Below are 21031 nucleotides of genomic sequence, written 5' to 3' on the forward strand. Positions count from 1 at the left end.
GCAGCATAGCTCTGTCTGTGGTGGGCCGTGGGGAAGCCGAGGACGGCCCCTGATACTCCAAGGAGGGTCTGTGCAGAGGCATCTTTGCAAGTAAGTGACTTTGAGCAGGAACTTGATGTTAGCAAATCAGACTTGATTTGAAGGAGCATTGCAGCCTAAGGGAAAGGCACACACGAAGCAAGGAGCTGACAGGAAGAACAGGGTTGATGTGGGGACCTGTAGAGGGTGGGGGGCCAGGACGCAGGGGTTGTGGGGGTGGCAGTGGCTGGCGTGAGTCTGCAGGGGTCACGTGGGTCAGGTCGCAAGGCCTTTCTAAACCCACTTAGGAAGTCTGGATTGAAGGCAGAACCAAGCCTTTGAAGGGGAAGAGACATAATTAGATTTGCTCGAGAGGAAACTACTGTCTCGTGTGCAATGTGGAGGACAGATGGGAGAGGAGCGTGGTGGGGGCTGAGGCCCAGCCAGCGAGGAGGGCGCGGCGTTACTGTGCAGGAGGGGCTGTGGCCGCAGAGACGCTCAGGATCCAATGGATGGGTCTCTGAGCAGTGAATAGGCGGGAGTGTTAGGGTTGGCCCTTGGGTTTCTGGTTCTGGTGCTGGGGAGAATGGTAGAGAAGGAGGCAGAGCAACTGTGGCTTCCTTCCCTGTGCGCAGGGTGAACTAGAAAAAATGCTCCCAAGAAGACATGGAAACAGTACGGCAGAAGCCAACGTTAACTCTGCAGGAGGGGGTTTGAGGCTAGTGTTAAGCCTGAAGGGGTGGCAGCGGGGATGAGGGTGGTGGGGGGAGGGTTGTCACAGGGAAATCTTCCAGAAGGAACCGGAGCAAATGCTCAGAAAAATGAAAGCGCATGACTGGAAACCTTCTAAGTGGTGTGCTGTTGTTAGGGACTCCAAAGCCCTACCAGGTGTGACATCCACCATGAACAGCCATGGAAAGTCCAGTTGGCCTGGGCTTGTAGGTAACAGGAACTGTGGGTGGGTTTTGAGCAGAGGTTGGACAGCTGACCCAGGCTAGGGAGGACCCAGGTGTGAATGGTGAGTGGTAATCGTTGCAGTTGTTGTAATCATGGAGATGCATCCCACGGACCTGTGAGCCTCCAGAAGGCCACCTCTCCACTCATTCTACAGAATGAGCGCCTTTTGGACACCTGGCGCAGTGCTGTGGAGAGATGCAGGGTGCGTATGATATGGTCCCGCCCTCCAGGGAGTCATAGGCCTGTGGGGTTAAAATGTCATCTTCCAACTGTACTTGATAATGAATGCTGCTGAATGAGCAATGTGTGTTCCCTGGGGTGACATAGCAGAGGCAGGGATGGGTCCTGCCTTGGGAAGGGGAGGGAGGCTTTTGGAAGGTTTGAACTGACTCAACCTGGAGGTAGGAGTCCACTGGGCAGAGGAATCTAAGGGGCTTTATGGAGATAGGTGAGCACGTGGGTGAGGGGTGAGGGAGAGGCTACAGTGCGTTTCAGAACTGGGGTGGTTTCAGGGAGCTGTATTGAGGGAAGGTACAGTGAGGCACGTCATGAGCTTATCTGGGAGGGGTAGGCTAAGGACAGAGTGAAGGGTGATGTTTTGCAGGCTGAGGCCAGTAAGTGCCCAGCGAATACACATTAATCCCCAATCCATCAGAAACTCTCCTACCTGAGGTGCTGTTCCTGACTTTTTCCACAAGGGAAAGTCAAAATGGCCCCAGGAAGAGGCCAAAACCAGCCTTGAGAGAGAAGTCATCCCAATTACTTATGCCAAGCCAGTGGCTGTCTCCAGCAAATGCAGGGGAGGGCTCTGCAATTGAATATCGGTGCCCTGTCCTTATATCATTAGTGTAGCAGGCACTAGGTAGATTAATACACTGTCCCAAAACAACCGAACTGTAATAATTGGACAGGACACACTTAAAATGAAGCACTGAATAGAAAAGTTTCTTTCATTTTGAGCAAAGCCATCCTAACTATCAGAAGACTAGGGAATACCTCCCTGGCATAATTAGCCGGTCATGAAGTCTGGCTGAATGCCAACGTTCTTGCTTGTGACCAGGGCGGCCGGGGGCTCTGTGATGAGGCATGCATGATCTCGTCGGCTTAACAAGGCCCATTAATAATCCACTGGCGTTTCTATTTTCAAAATTGTCTTCTGTGTCTAATGGTATTGAGGAGTCAGGAGAAAATCACTTGGTGCCCTCTAAATGGGATTCTAAATCTTCTCTCCTAGGAGATTACACATGCTGTGACTTGGTTGTAAAAATAAAGGAATGTAAGAAGAGTGAGGACCCCACCACGCCTGAGCCCTCCCCAGCAGCACCCTCGCCAGCACCCCCGGAGGGAGCAGGGAGCCCTGGCCTGTCTGAAGACTGTTCTGAGCCTCAGCAAATGCCTGCAAGATCCTTGACCTTGCAAGTAAGGCCTTCTGTGTGTCCTGGCTTGATTCCTGCCAAGGGGAGAGATTTCCTGGGGAGTCCGTGAGCACGCAACCTTACTTTCACCACCTGACTTCACTTCATAGCAACTGTGTAACTGGGCAGGTCCCCTAAGCTTTCCAGGCCATGTGTCACGTTTGAATAATGAAGATAATGACACTGACTCCTCCAGGTTAGAATGAAGATCAAGTACTATCAGTAGTGACAGTGACAGCAGCAGTGATGGATGCTCCAGCATCCTACAGGTCACTTCCTAGGCATCAGTGCCTCCAATCCATGCAAGACTCCCAGCGGGCAGGAGCCTACAGGGGCTCCAGATCTCAGTGCCTTCAGATGAGGACATTGAGCCTTCGAGAGACGAAGTTGCCCAAGGTCACATGGTCAGGAATAGAAGGATAGGAAAGTTTTCGTTTGGCATCTTTTCGCAGAAGTAGTATGCATACATTTTATGAAGTTTAAAAAATACAGAGAGATAAAAATTAGGAGGGCAACCCACCTCAGAGAAAGCCTCTGCTAACTGTATTGCGCAGCTAGCCACGCCTTCTTAGAAGGCATTTAATGAGGTTGCAAACACTCTGCAGTTGCAGTAGTGGAGATGGCTCCATTGGCCGGCTCCTGTACCCAGGGGACCTTGAGGGGACCTGAGTGAGGCATTCGTAGTGCCCCTAAAGTCTCCAAGGCCATTCTTGGCAGGGTGGGCAGTCAAGGCGGCAGCTACACCTGAGCCACCAGGCTGTTCCCAGGGGCCATCTCTTTAGACACAGAACTCTCTTGAAGCTTCAGCATATCCAGTGACTTATACCTTTTGGCTCTCTGTTCCTGGTGGCTGGCACCATGGAGGGAGCTGGCCAAGAAGACTCCTTCCCCAGCATAGCTGCCAGGGGTACATACATGACACAGACTGAGCCCATACTGCCTACCCCTAGGCACTCTGAGCTGCCAGAGGAAGAAGAAGGGGGCAGAGGAACGTTTCGGTCATGGCAGCACGCCCAGTGGGCCTTTGCTGAGCATATATGTGCAGGACTCCTACTGTGTGAGTGATGCATTGTCAATGAGACATGGCCTATGACTTCCTGGAGCTCACAGCCTAGCACGGAGGTAAATGTGCGACTCACTGTTGCTCAAGGCCGTTGGTGAAGTGCCATGCTCTGGCTGAACAGGGCGTTTCAATGGGGCTTCCTGAGGTAGATGGAACTTGAGACAATGGCTATGGGTGGTACTTCAGGCCGGGGACAACTTGAGCAGACACTCCAGGAATAGTAAGTTAAAACCATGAAAGGCAGTGCAGGAAAAGAACAGGGCTGCCACGGATGAGGTGTTACCATGTGATCTACCAAACTACCACTTTGCATCTGTCAAATGCAAAGAAATATGGCCTGCCTTCTTGAATTGATGTGGGACTCCCAAGAGGTGATGAATACATGTAGAGCAGCCAGCCCAGTGTCTGGCGTGGAGCAGAACAGCAGTTAGTCTTGTTCAGGAGACCTGTGTGAGTGGCTTGGTGCATGGAGGTGGGAGAGCAGAGGAGGAAGTAGAGACACAGGGACTTCTGACATGGCTTGCGGAGCTCACAGAGTCTTCTGCATAGGTAAAGGTTTCCTCCCAGCTCATTCTACCCAGAAGGAGGAGCTGTTTTCTTTAGCCACAGTTGTGGTCCTCCTGAAAGGGCACATTTTTCACACTGAGCAGATGATCTGTGTCTGTGCTTTTCGGGGTTTCCAAGTGCAACAGAAGCAAGTGACTCAGCACCTCCATTCCCTCCACACCCATGTCTCTTTGGAATACAGAATGTAGGGCTCTTGGATTTTGGTCTTTGGGAACAAATGACTCAGCAGGGTAGAAGGATGAATGGGCAGACGTTGCTCTGCACTCCTGGCTTTGATGCCAGCTGCTGGTCGATCCTGCTGCAGCAGGGGCCTCAGCGCTGGCCAGGCCTGACCCCCAGGACCTGTGGTGTCAACATGCCTGTTACCCTCTTTACACAAGGGTGTGGAAGAAGATCATGATGTGCTTTTGCACCATGCCTTTTGGTCTCTGAGTGTTGTGCTTCCCATCAGCTTCTTGGCCACATCAGACAGATGCGTTGCCTTTCTGTGTCACTGCTCTTAAAAATGACATATTTTCTTTGCATAGGAAGCCCTGGAAGTTCGTAAGCCTCAGTTCATTTCTCGCTCACAAGAACGGCTGAAAAAGCTCGAACACATGGTCCAGCAGAGGAAAGCCCAGCAGAAGGATGACCTGAGGCAGAAGCAGAGCCTCCTTCCCGTCCGCACCAGCAAGAAGCAGTTCACCGTTCCCCATCCTCTGAGTGGTAAGCTGCAGGGGACTTGTGGGGACTGGAAAAGACCAGGGGTGGGGGGTTCCTGGGGCTGGAGCCTTCACTCAGGGGTGATGGTCCCAAATAGTGCAACTGACATACACAGAACCTGTGATGGCTCCAGATGGCTGACCCTCAGCATCATAAAGCCTGTTCTTGGAGCCAGCCCATTTGAGAGATCACATATGGGCATTGAACTCAGCAGAAATAAATTGGGACACAAATTTACCATCATAGCTGGGAAAGAAGCCACAGCACTGTAGCAGCCAGGGTAGCAAGTTCAAAATCTTGGCTCCTAATAGATATTTGCAAGAGATCCCCTTTGCCCTTTATAGATTGCAAAACAGATCTCGGGGTGAGAGGTTGACTCCAGCTTGTCTACATCAACATTCATCATCTTGAAACCCCTTTCCTGCTGTGAGGCTGGAGAATACATGGCCAGCTTCCCAGCACTGTGAGGCCGGTGTCACACTGACCCTGTGAGGGAGGGCACTTATTCACTCACTGGAGAAGGAGTTATCAGGAACCTTCTCTGGGTGCCATGCTGGGAGCAAGACTGACCTCAGTCCCTTCTTCATGGAGCTCATAAACAGACTATTAAACTAGCAAGAATAACAAAAAGAAATGAGGGTAAGGATGGGGAACATCAGAGCACATACCTAGCGCCTGCCAACCCAAATCTTAAAATGTAGAGGCCTGGAGAAACCCCAGTTTTATTCCTTTGGATAGAGGAATGAGATCTTTCTTCCTAGGAAAATGTTTTGGCCCCTAGGAGGTGAAATCATGAGTATAACTCTGAATAAAAGTCTTTTGGGTAAATAACCGTATTCAGTAAAGTGCAGCTTAGCAAACATTACCAAGATTTTATTCCGGGTGCCTGGGGGACTGAGGAAAAGGGCGTTGTAATAGAATTCCCATGAACCTCCCCAGTCTATGGGCAGGCTAAGTCTCCTACCCTCCACCCAGAGCTCTGCTGGTGGAGCTGTCTAAAGACCTTGGGGAAAGATGAATTTGAATGGCTCCTTCTCCGGGGCTAAATATTTGCCAAGACACCTGCTGCTCCCTCCTCATGACGATTTCCAGTATACCAGCAAAAGGGGATGTGCAGAGTTCCCCACGGGAAAACGTGTCTCCAGCCAGTGTTGTAAGCCCGTTGGCAGATATAGGCTCAATGGGGATACATTCTCCAGGAGGCTGTTTCGTCTCTGGCCCAATAAAGAGAAAAGTGGATTGAGGCGCAGACTTCTCAAGTTGCTATGAGGACCCACGCCCGTACCAGGAAACCTCTGGGGCCTTCAGTGCCTACACTGACCCTGGGCAGTGTTGGGTGGTGGTGTCCAGGCTGTATGGAACGCTCACCCTTAATAGTTCTGAAGCTGCTACTTGAGAGAATGGTTAGGCTACCAAATCTGTGGTCAACAAATATAGAATGATATAGAATGATGCCACTTTAGAGCTCAAGACATTCACATACACACACAAAATGGCACCGAGGGCTTCCTTTCCAGTCAGGTCCCTTTGCTTTGTGTGGGAAGAGATGGAGACCCCGAGGGCTTAGGGAACCTGATTAGTGTGGTGCTGCGCTGAGCTCCTCCTCTCCTGGGCCAGCACCTCCCGGCTGTGCCATTCTGCTGGCCACAAGTGGTCTGGGACACCATCATCCCAAACGCCAGAGGCAATGTGGTCTTGGCCACTTGTATTGGTTTCCTGGGGCTGCTGTGAGAAATCACCAAACACAGGGGCTTAAAAGAACAGAAACTGGCGGGGCACAGTGGTTCACGCCTGTAATCCCAGCACTTTGGGAAGCCGAAGTGGGTGGATCCTTTAAGCCCAGGAGTTCAAGACCAGCCTGGACCACATGGAGAAACCCTGTCTCTACAAAAAGTACAAAAATTGTTTTTGTTTTTGTTTTTTGTGAGGCCCCGCTTTCACAGTCTGTATTTGTACTAAAAATCAAGGTCAAGTGAGCTTTTGCCCTTCTTCTCCACGGGAGGTTTCTGTCCTCCCTGAGCTCGCTTAGAAAAGTACAAAAATTGGCCAGGTGTGATGGTGCATGCCTGTAGTCCCAGCTACTTGGGAGGCTGAGGTGTGAGGATCACCTGAGCCTGGCTAGGTTGTGGCTTCAGTGAGCCATGATCGCATTGCTTCACTCCAGCCTGGGCAACAGAGCAAGACCCTGTCTCAGAAAAAAAAAAAAAAGAAAGAAAGAAAGAAAACAAGCCCAGGAACTTCTTTTCTTGCGGTTCTGGAGGCCAGAAGCCAAAATCAGGGTTTCCACAGGGTTGGTTACTTTCTAGAGGCTCAGTGGGAAGTCCTGTGTCCGGCTCCCTCCCTGCTCCTGGTGGCTTCCAGCAGTCCTTGATGGTCCTTGGTTTGTATATACAGCACTACGGCCCCTCCCTCTGTCTCCACATGATCATCTTCCCTGCGTTTGTGTCTCTGTGCTCGAATTTTCTTTTCTTATAAAGGCAACAGTCATTGGATTAGGGTCTACCCTCATGCAGTCTGACCTCATTTTAACTTGATTACTTCTGCAAAGACCCTATTTCCCAAGAAGTCACTTTCAGAGTTATGGGAGATTAGGACTTAATCGTATCTTTTTGTGGGGAGACACTGTTCTATTCATTATATCATCTAACCGTGATGTTTGCTCAAAACAAATATCCTTACAAATTCACATTTCTTTAAATGAAAATCTTAAAATTGTATATAATAAGAGGTAACCAGGCTCAGTTCAGAATGTTAACTAACTGACCACTTTTTACTCCCCAAATTCCAAGACAGTCCTGGCAACCAGCACGCTCTCCAAGTGGGGCTTGGTCAACATGGGTTTTATGGCCACCCTGACCATCCCTGCAGTATTTATGTGTTGCTGAGAGCTTTACTTTTGTGTTTGTTTGTGTTAGGTCAGTGAAATCAGACAACCTCTGAAACCAGCGCCTCGTGCAAGCTCGGGCAAGTGAGAAGGAATGTTTAAGGCCCCATTAAACAAGTCTGCAGTACACATCTTGTCTTCAGCCTGTCTGCTGGCAAGATGATAAAAGCAAAATGCAGATGTTTTTCTTACATGCTAAATTAGTTAATAAATCATATGCGTGAACGAGCTCTGGCTACAGTGTCAAGGCGTCTGCTAAAAAGAAGACTCCTATTTCCTTTTGGTGCTGGGGTAGCTGCCTCTGATCAGGGCTTGTCAAGCAGTCTTGGCTCAGGAACGGACCTGAGAGGTTCAGGTGGGAGCCTGGTAGCTGCCAATGCCAGAGAAGCCAGTCCCTGAGACTTTCAGGGATGACTATGGTGAGACCCAGGGGACTGGCTGTACTTTATATTAGCTAGTGAATTCTGAGGACCTTTGAGGCTGGGGGAAGTGTACTTCATGTGTATTCACAAGCACATGTGTACATGCATGTGTGTGACTGTTAATTACGGTTAGGGCTCCTTGTTTGGAGGCAGGAAAATTTTCATGAACAACTGGGGACTCTAGAGGGACCAGGAAGCAGCATTGTCAAGGTCCTAGCTACGATCTGTAGCCTGTCTTGACTATCTCGTCACCTGTGGTTTGAACTCTCAGAGCCAATAAATACAATGCATAAGTCTCTGTCCTCACCCGGGAGCCACCTGGGCCACCTTCCCACAGCTCTAGCAGTGAGAGAAGGAACTTCTTTGCCCATCTCGTCAGCATTCCTTGTTTGAGACCCACACAGTGCTAGGCACAGTCCCCGTTCTGCCCACCTCGTGGGGAAGCAGGCAGGTGAAGAGGCAGTGGTCATAGGATTCTCATAGTGCCGTGGAAGGGGTTTGCCGAGGTTGTTGTGGAAACTCATAGATGGTAGCCTTGCTCCCACCTGGGGGAGGAAGGTTCCCGACGTGGGAGAGAACCATGCGGACGGGGCAGGGCGGGTGGGGAGGGGAATGCATAGTGATGAAAGGGGGCTGGGGACGTGCAGTTTAGCTATGAGTGAATGGTAAAATGGGGGTGGGCAGGGAGGCGAAGGGGCCAAAGAGGAGCCCAAGGAAAGATGAACTGTAGATGCTGCGAAGTGTAACCTTGTTCTAAGGTCAAAAGCCAGGCTGGGAGCTGGTTGTGTAGTTTCAGGCAAGACATGGTGAGGGTGGGACCTGGGCAGAGCAATGGTGTGAGGAAGGTGGTGGATGCCAGGGGTTCTCCAGTAGAGGGATCAGTGGCAGGTGGTGATTGTGAGATGTGGAGGAGGGAGGCTGATACCCAGGGATGCCAAGGGAAGGTGGCAGGAGAGCTGGGCTTTGCTTCAGTCTTAGGAGTACTCCAATCCAAGGGCCTCTCTCCTCCCCAAATCAGGGCTTTACCTGTGTAATTCACCAGAGTTGCCTCGGAATGATAAGTAAGGCTTCGCCATCATCACTTCACAGCTCCTGGGGTCTCAAGTGGATTGGCCATGACCTGGGAATCAGCGTATTCCAGAATTAGTCATTGCTCTGCCTTACAGGATGAATCCAGAGCAGAATAGGCTAAAAATAAGTGTGAAGCATCAGGCACAGCTCCTGCAGGTCATGGGGTCACAGCCCCTGCAAGTATTAGGGGGTACAGTCCCCACAGGTGGTAGGGGACACAGCCTCTGCAGGCAGTAGGGAGTATAGCATCTGCAGGTCACAGGGGCACAGCTGGGGCAGGCAGCAGGTGTACAGCTCCTGTAGTCAGTAGCGGTAAACCATAGCTTACAGGCAATAGGGGTTCAGCCCTTGCAGCTCATAGGGGCACAGCGCCTGCAGGTCGTAGGGGTACAGCCTGTGCAGATTATAGAAGGTGTAGTCTCTGCAGGTCATAGGGACACAGACCCTGTAAGTTGTAGAGGGTACAGCCCCTGCAGGCAATAGGGGGTACAGCATTTGTAGGTCATAGGGGGTACAGGCCCTAAAGACAGTAAAGGCACAACTCCTGCAGGTCATAGGGATACAGTCCCTGCAGGCAGTAGGGGTGCAATCCCTGCAGGTCATAGGGATACAGCCTCTCCAGGTCATTGGGGTGCAGTCCCAGCAGGTAGCAGGGGAAAGAGCCACTGCAGGCAGTAGGGGTACAGCCCCTGCAGGTCACGGGAGTGTATTTCCCGCGGGCGGTAGGGGTACAGCCCCTGCTGGTCACAGGAGTGTATTTCCCGCGGGCGGTAGGGGTACAGCCCCTGCTGGTCACGGGAGTGTATTTCCCGCGGGCGGTAGGGGTACAGCCCCTGCTGGTCACGGGAGTGTATTTCCCCGCGGGCGGTAGGGGTACAGCCCCTGCTGGTCACGGGAGTGTATTTCCCGCGGGCGGTAGGGGCCCAGCCCCTGCAGGTCACGGGAGTGTATTTCCCGCGGGCGGTAGGGGTACAGCCCCTGCCGGTCACGGGAGTGTATTTCCCGCGGGCGGTAGGGGTACAGCCCCTGCAGGTCACGGGAGTGTATTTCCCGCGGGCGGTAGCCCAGCCCCTGCAGGTCACGGGAGTGTATTTCCCGCGGGCGTTAGGGGTACAGCCCCTGCTGGTCACGGGAGTGTATTTCCCGCGGGCGGTAGGGGCCCAGCCCCTGCTGGTCATGGGAGTGTATTTCCCGCGGGCGGTAGGGGTACAGCCCCTGCAGGTCACGGGAGTGTATTTCCCGCGGGCGGTAGGGGTACAGCCCCTGCTGGTCACGGGAGTGTATTACCCGCGGGCGGTAGGGGTACAGCCCCTGCTGGTCACGGGAGTATATTTCCCGCGGGCGGTAGGGGTACAGCCCCTGCAGGTCACGGGAGTGTATTTCCCGCGGGCGGTAGGGGTACAGTCCCCATTGGTCATAGCGGGTACCGCATCTGCAGCTTGCAGGTGCTCAGTCAGTGGCAGTCTTCACCATGCCCTCTGGACCCAATCGTGCCTGCATCGTGTGCCCACTGCAGCTCCAGCTCCTCAAACCTGACCTTGGCTACCTCCCACTGGGCTGGGGGCCCAGCTTCAGAGCCTCCCTGGATTCCATCCCTCACCCCAAAACTCAGGCCCCTCTCAGCCTGGTTCTGTCCACCTTCACCTTTGCCAGTTGGTCTCGTTTGCTTTCCTTCCTTCACTCCAAGAACATTCATGATCAGGGATCCCAAACCACCTGAGAGAAGCCTGTCTGTTCCTCCTCCTTGCCATGCTATAAAATCCTGCCTAGCCTTGCAAACCCCTCTCAAGTCCAGTCTTTTATTCAGCTCTTACCCCCAGACCCTTTCCTGTGCTTCCTGCAGTACCTGAGCTGGGCTCTGGTGGCTTTCATCTCTCAGCCAAGCGCTTTGCTATGAATTACTGCTGCTGCTTGTACTCACTGATGTTAACTCAGCCTGACAGTGTTCTAACACAGCCCCTGTTGCCCCCTTCTGTTCTCAGCTCATTTCCCTCTGAGGACACCTGTCAGGGTCCTCCTCCATGGCTCTCTCAGGTTGTCCCCTTAACCTTTGAATGTGTAGAAAACCCTTTGGGAACATCCCCTTCTTCCAGCCCTCCTGACTCCCATCCTCTCTTTCTCCCCTTCACTCCCTCTCCTCCTCTCGCTCCCGTTTGAACACTCTTGGCATCTTGGTATTCTTGCATCACCTGCCTTCTTCCCTTCTTCACTTTGGCTTAAGGTCCTGTGGTTGGGCTGGAAAACCTAGATTGTAAGCGCTGGTGGGTGTGCTCCACACCAAATCACTGCCAGAGGCCCTGCTGTATCTAGCACAACAGACTGAATTCATCCAAATTACATTGTCCACACTTCCCAAGGTGAGCCAAGTCACAGCCATTCAAATCATGCCCCAGTAGAGGAACAGAATTCTCTGGAAGCCACGGCAGAATTCCTTCTCCAACAAATCTGCTTTCCCTAATGATTCTTGGAGCAAGTATTAAATTAATTTGCATTCCCAGAGCACCTAGCTGGAGATGTGACCCAGCAGATAGGAGACAGCGGTGGGAGTCATCTCAGTAATAAAAATCTGCCCTTCGTCGTGCAGCTCACTGAGCACAGGCCACACTATCCTTGCTATTGCCCAATCTGATCTCAAGGATCCCATTCTCTATATAGCCTTTAAATAAATATTCGGGGTTAGTTCTCCCAATATTACTCACAAGAGAATTTTTAAATGTGCTTATCAGACAAAAATAAATTTTTACTTTATCAGTCTACAAAGAAAACAGGAAGGATGAATTACTGAAAAGACCGTTTCCCCAATTCAAAGACATTTGCTTGTGTATTTTTATTGTTGTTCTTTGCAGGCACTGTGAACTTGTATGTTTTTATTAAGATACTTTGGAAGAAAAGATCAATTTATGTCTATTGATTGTGTGAATTTAAAGGGCAATGTTACTTCCAGTGAAAATAATTAAGGTAAAAACACCGAGTTTCAGAATAAGAAAATGATTCTATGAGGAGTTAACGTTTCTCAATTGCCTTGATTTTATTTTCCTAGTGATTTCCCTTTATATCCCACAAAGCAGTTAAGTAATAAACCTTGCAGTGACACCACAGATATAAATCTACTTGGCAACAAGCATAAAGTTTATTAATTATCTATAAATCACCATATTTTATGGTTCTCTAAAAAAATGCTGGGAAAGCCTTCAGTTGGAGCAGGCAATGAAGTTACGCTGTCAGGCTTGTACTGGATGTCGCTGTTTTACGGTGAAGTTGTGATTCAAGCCATTGTTAAAATTCCTTTAAATAAGTGGTTTAAACTTGTCATTAAAAAACCATACACCCACATTTTGTTTCAACTTTAAGATTTAATTGACAAATAAAATTTGTAATATTAATGGTGAATGACATGACATTTTGATATATGTGCATATTATGAAATGATTAAATGCAGATAGCATATCCATCACCTTGCATACTTTTGGTGGTGAGAATATTTAAGATCTATTAATACTACTCTCAGTAATTTTCAAATATAAAAAACTTTATTATTAACGTAATCACCATGTTCTACCATAGGTATCCAGAACCTATTCCTTCTGTTTAACTAAAACTTTGTAACCCTTTGACCAACATCTCCTGGATTCTCCCCTGCTAACCCCTGGTAACCAACATTCTACTCTATGCTTCTATTAATTAGACTTTTTAAGATTTCACATGTAAGTAAGATCATTCAGTATTTGTCTTTCTGTTCCTGGTTTATTTCACTTAGCATAATGCCCTCCAGGTTTATCTCTGGTGTTGCACATGACAGGATTTCCCTCTTCTTTAAGGCTGAATAGTATTCCATTGTATGTGTATGTATGTGTGTGTATATATAAATAGATTATAAGAAATCATATATATACATTATACATATGTGTAATATATATGTATACACACGGAGATGTATATGTGTGTGTGTGTGTGTGTGTATCAATAGACATCAATTGATTTTTTCTTCCCAAGCGTCTAAAAAAAACACAACACCTCACAGTGTCTGTGAAGGACAATAATACACACACACACACACACACACACACACACACATATTACATTTCCTTTATCCATTGATGCTTTATCCATTGACATCTGTTGATGGACACTTAGGTTGATTTCACATCTTGGCTATTGTGAATAATACTGCAACGACCACAGGAGTGCTGATATTTCTTCAACACACTGATTCCTTTTCTTTTAGATAAATTCCCAACAGTAGGAGTGGTCATTCTATTTTTAAATTTTTGAGGAACATCCGTATTGTTTTCCATGATGGCTGCACTAACTTCCATCCCCACAGCAGTGTGCAAGGGTTCTTTTCTCTACGTTCTTGCCAACACTTGTTATAGTTTGTCTTTGGTAATAGCCATACTAACAGGTGTGAGGTTATCTCATTTTAATTTTAATTTGCATTTCCCTGATGGTTAGTGATGTTGAGCATTTCCCCATATACCTCTTGGCCATTTGTTGTTGTTGTTGTTGTTGTTGTTTGAGAAATCTCTATTCAGGTACTTTACCCATTTTTTAATTATGTTATTTGCTTTCTTGCTATTGGGAGTTGTCTGAGTTCTTTATATATTTTGGATATTAACCCCTTACTGGACATACTGTTTACAGATATTTTCTCCCGTTCTACAGATTGTCTCCCCATTCTGTTGATGTGTGATGTGTTGATGTGTTGATGTCTAGAAGCTGTGTAGTGCGACATAATTATCCATTTGTTTTTGGTACTGTTGCCTATGCTTTTGAGGTCACATCCAAAAAATTATTGCCCAAACTAATGGCCACAGAACTTTTCCTCCATGTTTTCCTCTAGTAGTTTTACAGTTTCAGAAATTACACTTAACTCTTTATTTTGAGTTGATTTTTAAATATGGTATAAATTAGAAGTCTAATTTTATTCTTCTGCATCTGGATATCCAATCTTCCCAACTCACTTATTGAAGACATTGTCCTTTTCCCATTGTATATTCTCAGCTCTTTTGTCAAAGATCAGTTGAATGTAAATGCATACATGTATTTCTGGGCTCTCTAGTCTGTTCCATCAGTCAAATTTGTTTTTATGCCAGCACCTTACTGTTTTGATTACTATGACTTCACAGGAGATTTTAAAATCAGATAGCGTGATGTTTCCAGTTTTATTCTTTTTGCTCTCAGTTGGTCTGGCTATTTGGGGTCTTCTGCAGATCCATATGAATTTTAAGATTACATTTTCTATTTCTGTGAAAAATGTCATTGAAATTTTGATAGATGTGTTACATTAAATCTGTAGATCACATTGGGTGGTATGGACATTTTAACAATACTCTGCAAATCTATGAACATGGAATTCTTTTTACTCTTACTTTTAATCTTTTAATTATATCTTCAGTTTCTTTCATCAGTGTACTATAGCTTTTAGTGTACATATATTTGACTTCCTCGTTTAATTTCTGTGTATTTTATTTTTGTGATGCTAGCGCAAATGGGGTTGTTTTCTTGATTTCTTTTTCAGATAGTTCATTGTGTGTGTACAGAAATGCTACTGATTTTTGTATGTTGATTTTGTATTCTACAACTTTACTAAATTTTATTATTTATTTCTGTTTTGTGGTGGAGTTTTTAGGGGTTTCTACACATAAGTTCATGTCATCTGCAGAGACGATTTCACTCTTTCTTTCCAACTCGGCTGCCTTTTATTCTTTTTTCTTGCATAATGACCATAGCTAGGACTTCCACTACTATTGTGGATAGAAGCAGCAATAATAGGTATCCTTGTCTTATTCCTGATCTTGGAGGAAAAGCTTTCAACTTTTCATCATTCAATATGATGTTAACTGTGGGCTTATGATATATGGCCTTTAATGTGTTGAGGTATATTCCTTCTACACCTAAATTGTTCAGAAGCTTTACCATAAAAGAATGTTGAATTTTGTCAAATGCTTTCTCAGTGTCTTTTGAGATGATCATATGGTTCTTGTCCTTTATTCTGTTAATGTGGCAAAGCACATTTAGTGATTTTTGCATATTGAACCATCATTGCATCCCAGTAATAAATTCTACTTGATCATGGTGAATAAGTCTTTTAATGTTCCATTGAATTTTGTTTGCTAATATTTTGTTGAGGATTTTGCCTCTATGTTGATCAAAGATATTAGTCTATAATTTCCTTTTTCTTATAATGTTCTTATCTGACTTTGGTGTCAGAGTAATGCTGGTCTCATAAAATGAGTTTAGAGTATTCTCTCTTCTTCAATTTTTTTTGAAAGAGTTTGAGAAGGATGGTATTAATTCTTCCCTCAATGTTTGGTAGAATTCAGCCATGAAGCCATCTGGTCCTGGGCTTTTCTTTTAAAGATAAGGTTTTTACATTTCTGATTCTATCTCCTTACTCATTATGACTCTGTTCAGATTTTGTATTTCTTCATGATTCTGTCTTGGTAGAATGTATATTGTTAGGAATTTGTTCACTTCTGCTAGGTTATCCAATTTGTAGGTGTATAATTATTCATAATAGTCTCAGTCTCTCATAATTCTTGTATTTCTGTGGTATCAGTTTTCATGTCTCCTCTTTCATTTTCATTTGATTTGTCTTCTCTCTTCAGTCTAGTTAGAGATTTGTCAATTTCGTTTATCTTTTCAAAACACTAACTTTCAATTGTGTTGATCTTTTCTATTACTTGTCTAGTCTCTATTTCATTTATTTCTTCTCTGAACTTTGTTACTTCCTTCTTTCCACCGACTTTGGACTTAGCTTATTCTTGTTTTCTAATCCCTTGAGGTGTAGCAGTAGGTTGTTTGAGATCGTTCTCCTTTTTTAATGTAGTCATTTACTGCTATAAACTTAACTCTTAGAACTGCTTTTGTTGTATTCCACTTCTTGTATCTTTTTTTGGATTTCTTTGCATTGGGCTCCACCATTCTCTGGTGCCTCCCTGATTAGCTTAATAACTAACCTTCTAAATTCTTTTTCAGGTAAGTCAGGGATTTCTTTTTGGTTTGGATCCATTGCTGGTGAGCTAGTGTGATTTTTGGAGAGTGTTAAAGGCCTTGTTTTGTCTTATTACCAGAGTTCCTTCTCATTTGGGTAGGCTCTGACAGAGGGAAGGTCTAGGGCTGAAGGCTATTGTTCAGATTCTTCTGTCACACACACACACTTGATGTAGTATTCTCTGCCTTTTCCTGTGGATGTGGTTTCCTGAGAGCTGAGCTGTAGTCATTGTTATCTCTCTTCTTGGTCTAGCTGCCCAGCAAGTGTACCAGGCTCTGGGCTGGTACTGGGAGTTGTCTCCACAGAGTCCTGTGATGTTAACCATTTATGGATACCAGCATGTATTTCAGTGGAGGTGGCAAGGGGGTGAAATGGGCTCTGTGAGGGTTCTTAGCTTTGATGGTTTAATGCTCTACTTTTTGTGCTGGTTGGCCTCCTGCTGGGAGGTGGCACTTTTCAGAGAGCATCAGCTGTGGTGTAATGGAGAGGAACCAGCAGTGAGCAGGGCTCTAGAACTTCAAAGGGTATATGCTCTTTGTAGTTGATACCAGGGTGGGTAGGGAAGGACCATCAGGTGGGGACAGGACTAGGCATGTCTGACCTCAAACTCTCCTTTGGTGGGTCTTGCTGAGGTGCTGTCGGGGATGGGAGGTGAGGTTCCCAGGTCAATGAAGTTATGTACCTAGGAGGATTATGGCTCCCTCTGCTGAGTCATGCAGGTTGTCAGGGAAGTGGTGGAAAGCCGATAGTCACAGGCCTCACCCAGCTCCCAAGCAGTCCAAAGGGCTGGTCTCACTCCCACTGTGGGCAAACAGGGCTAAGAACTTGCCCCAGGCTACCTGCCTCCCACCTGTGAAAGAAAAGGGCTTTAGTTCTTCCCCTGCCTGTGGAGTCTGCATGTAAGATTCATGTTCTCCCCTGAGTTCTGACCAGGAGGCTTCTCATCTGGTTCAAATTGTTACAAATTTCAGCTGGAGGTTTCCTTCTCCCAGTGACATTTTGCCTGCACCTCTGGCTGCCCTCCCAAAGGATCCCTGTGATGCCTGGCAGCAGTGGTCTGCTTGGGGATCCAGCGAGTTCCCAGGGCCTTTCTTGCTGCTTCCTCTACCCCTGTATTTTGCTTGGCTCTTCTTGAACTTCTGTAATGCAAAAGTGAGCTCTTTTGATACTGTTCTATAAATCCCATAAGCTTTCTTCATTCATTTTCATTCTTTTTTTTTTCTTTGACCAGGTATCTTAAAATAACCAGTCTTTGAATTCACAGGTTCTGTCTTCTGCTTAATTTTGCTGTTAATTCTTTTTATTGCCTTTTAAAATTTCATTGGTTATATCATTCAGTTTCAGAATTTTTATTTGGTTCTTTTTAATTATTTCAATCTTTCTGTTAAACTTCTCATTTTATTCATATATTGTTTTCCTGATGTCATTTTTTTTTTCTGTGTTCTCTTATAGTTGGATGAGCTTCCTTAAAGCAATTATTTTGAATTCTTTGTCAGATGTTGCATAGAGTTCCATTTCTCTGGGTCAGTTACTGGACAATGATCATATTATTTTGTTGGTATTATGCTCCCTTGTTGTTTTCCTGTTTCTTTTTGCCTTCCAATGATGTCTGCACATTTGATGGAGCAGTAACCTCTTCCAGGTTTTAAGTACTGGTTTCATTGTGGGGGGGAAATCATCCTTTTCAGGCAAGTTCAAGAATATTGGGTGGAGGGTGGCAGTTCTGGCTTTAATGAGGGTGCAGTGGCATAGGTGTCAGCTGAGGTTCACAATTGCCAATATTGCAGATGTCCTCAGTGGCCAAGGCAGTGGGTGTCTACAGCAGCAGCAAGGGTTCTTAGGGTCTTCAGTGGCAAAGGCTTCTGGGATCCTCCTGATTGCTTTTTTCTACCACTAAGGATGTCATGGCCAAGAGGATTTCTCCTGAAGTGGCTCTGGCTGACAGGTGCACTCATGGTGATGGTGACTCTAGTGTATGATGCATGGTACCAATGGAGTAGCCATGAAACCAGGGTCTAGGGCATGGGTACATATGGAGGGAACACAACTCCAGGGTCTGAGGCAGCAGTTGTATAGGTTCTCCAGCATTGGCACCCCCACTGCCATGTTGGAAATGGCACACATACACACTTTTAAGAAATGATAGGTGGCTGTGTATGCCATACACACACACACAACAGACACAGACACACATATATATACACACACACATTAAATTCTGTATAACAGGTACAAATAATTTTTAAAACAGAACTAGTTATAGCTGTTAATGTCCTCTAGTTGGTCTCATTTTTCTTCTCGGTTTCCTCTAGCCAAATACTAACCACAATGCATTCCAGAGGAAAACGAGTTCCTTCAGATTCCTTTGAGAAGTATGTTATTTGTTATATACTGTATTCTTTTGGAAGTGTGCAATGCTCAGTATATGTTAAAAGCGCTGATAAGTACTACGGGAAAAAAAAACCTGCTTAAATTTGTTTAATCCTGTTTTTCCTAAATTTTCTTTTGGACCTTGAAATGTTTTTATCTAATTCTTGATAGTCTGCTTTGGAAACATTACTTTAAGATTCTACGATGCTTTGCTAATGAAACCCCAAATGAAGTTTCAGTTTTCCATTTTCTGTAGAAATCTGGTGCTGTGGGAAAGTGGTCTTACCCTCATTACCTGCATCCTTTATGTTGAGCAATTTCAAGAAGTAATGGCTGAGGGTCCTGGGGTTCCTCTGGGCAGCAGGATGTGGTGCAGATTTCCATCTGTGGCTAGCTTTGCCTCACTGGAAACTTGTTTAACAATGTGCCCTGCCTGGAGCTGTCTCCGTGTGTATACCCTGGCATCTGTAACAATGCCACCATGCTGGTGCCTAGCACAAAGTCCTCTGGAAAAAAAGGAGTCAGTCACATTCTTGTTAGAAAGTCTTCACAGATGTCACAATGTGAAATAACCACAGAAAAAAAGATCAAGGAGGAAGGCTCATCCATACCAATTAGCTGGGAGAATAGCTGGAAGAAGCAATAAACTGCCAGAGAACTAAGTGCATTACAAGGACACAGGCTGGCCTTCCACAGCATTGCCTTCACATGCAGCTGCTTAGGACTGTAGCCTCAGGGACCCTGCAGCAGGGGGCCTGTTTGTTGCCATGGTATGGAGAGGTTCTGTAAACATTCAAAGTAGGGTTACCAGATTTATCTAATGAAAATATAGGATGTCCAGTTAAATTCGCATTTCATATAAATAATGAAGCCTTTTTAGCATTAGTGTGTCCCAAATATTGCATGTCCCATATTTATGCTAAAAAATATTTGTTGTGGATCTGAAATGCAAGTTTAACTGAGCAGTCTTTATTTTATCTGGCAATACTTCCTCAAAGGCTCAAAACCCATGCAGGGACTTGGCTTTTTTCCTTCTCACTCTTAGTACATTCTATCAAGGTCACAGTGATCTTCAAACCCAGGCAGACATCAGAATCACCTGGAAAGCTGCTGAAGCCACAGACCACTAGCATAGCTGCAGAATTTCTGATTTTGATGACCTGGTATAGGAACTGAGTATTTGCATTTGTAACAAAGTTCCAGGTGATGTCGATGCTGCTGCTTCAGGGACTGGAAGGTAACTGGAAGCCACACAGATGTTGACATTTATGTGAAAATACAATCCCTCCTTTGAGAACCACAACCTTTTATCTTTTTGCAGAGAATAAAAATCCCTCTGGTTACATCAGTATGCAACTCCCAGGTCTCTTGTCTACTTACTTTAAGACTAGAGATAATTTACCTACCCATAAAACCCCTGTAAAAATGAGAGAAGACTAGCTTGAGTGGGGTGCTATAAGGATGAATTGAATCATGAATTTGGGGGTAGGTGCCCGGTGCAGAGAGGAACACTGGGGGAATAGTGGTCGTTGGCATTGCTGTTAGCTTCTTCATGGTTAATAGAGCACTTTCATATAAAGCATTCCCATGAGTCTTTCCAAGAACCTTTAAAGAAGAGTCCAGGCCAAGCACAGTGGCTCATACCTGTAATACCAGCATTTTGGAAGGATGAGTTGGGTGGAACAACTTGAGGCCAGGAATTTAAGACCATCCTGGGCAACAGAGCGAGACCCCATTTCTACAAAAAACAAAACAAAAATAACAAACAAAACCCCTGCTACTCAGGGAAGGCTGAAATAGGAGGATCACTTGAGCCTGGAAGGTTGAGGCTGCAGTAAGCTATGATTGTGCCACTGCACTCCAACCTGGGCAACAGAGTGAGACCCTGTCTCAAAAAAGAAAAGTTTTTAAAAATGATTCTGCTCCCCTACTGGGTGCAGAGAAACCAAATCTTAGCACAAGTAGCTTGTCCCAGAGGACACAGCACCAAGCAAAGGCCTAAGGTGGCCTGAGGGTTTTAGATTTATACGTGAGAAAACTTCATCATGTTATGGAGGCTCAGGCAAGCCAAAGAAATCATTATATATACATCATAAAAGTATGATGTTTAATTTTCTAATGTTCATATTATTTTTTTGTAAAAAGAAAGAAAGTGAATTTCCTATTGTGTTTAGTGAGGTAATTAAGAATTTGAATCATTATATCCTAAAGACTGGATGAAGCTGCCCGTCTTTCAACTGATTTGCCTTCAACTTCAACAGGGTGTTCATTGCAGAAAATAGTCTGCATCACTTTGTCAGCCACTGCTGAGGTCCCCTGGGGGGAAATGCATGTTTTGGGCAACTGACAGGAGTCCTCCACTGGGATTCATGCTGTAAGTTTCTGGTCTTGAGTAAGAATCTGGTTAGTTTGAGAGTCTCTGTTCCTGTCCACGTTGGGTGAACTGAATTTGCACAGGTGGATCTTGTTGTTCAATTGGTCTTTGGCACTACGGGCAACCTGAATTAGGAGGTGATATGTGCCAGCCTTCCTTAGCAGTTCTTGTAGCTTTAACGGAGAACCCTGTCT

General features: G+C 46.0%; 1 protein-coding gene across 2 annotated transcripts in view; it reads left to right on the plus strand.

The window, feature by feature from the left end:
• Positions 1-21031, plus strand: part of CUNH10orf90 (chromosome unknown C10orf90 homolog) — a 241488-nt gene that overhangs the window by 206718 nt on the left and 13739 nt on the right. For both annotated transcript variants that reach the window (XM_021671703.2, XM_064373650.1), the window contains exons 5-6: positions 2210-2394; positions 4548-4725. In XM_021671703.2, coding sequence (XP_021527378.2) covers positions 2210-2394; positions 4548-4725 — 363 coding nt within the window. The remainder of the gene's footprint in view (positions 1-2209; positions 2395-4547; positions 4726-21031) is intronic.

Source organism: Aotus nancymaae, unplaced genomic scaffold (genome assembly GCF_030222135.1).
Source record: "Aotus nancymaae isolate 86718 unplaced genomic scaffold, 86718_ANA_hifiasm-v0.15.2.pri h1tg000010l, whole genome shotgun sequence".
NCBI classification, from domain to species: Eukaryota; Metazoa; Chordata; class Mammalia; order Primates; family Aotidae; genus Aotus; species Aotus nancymaae.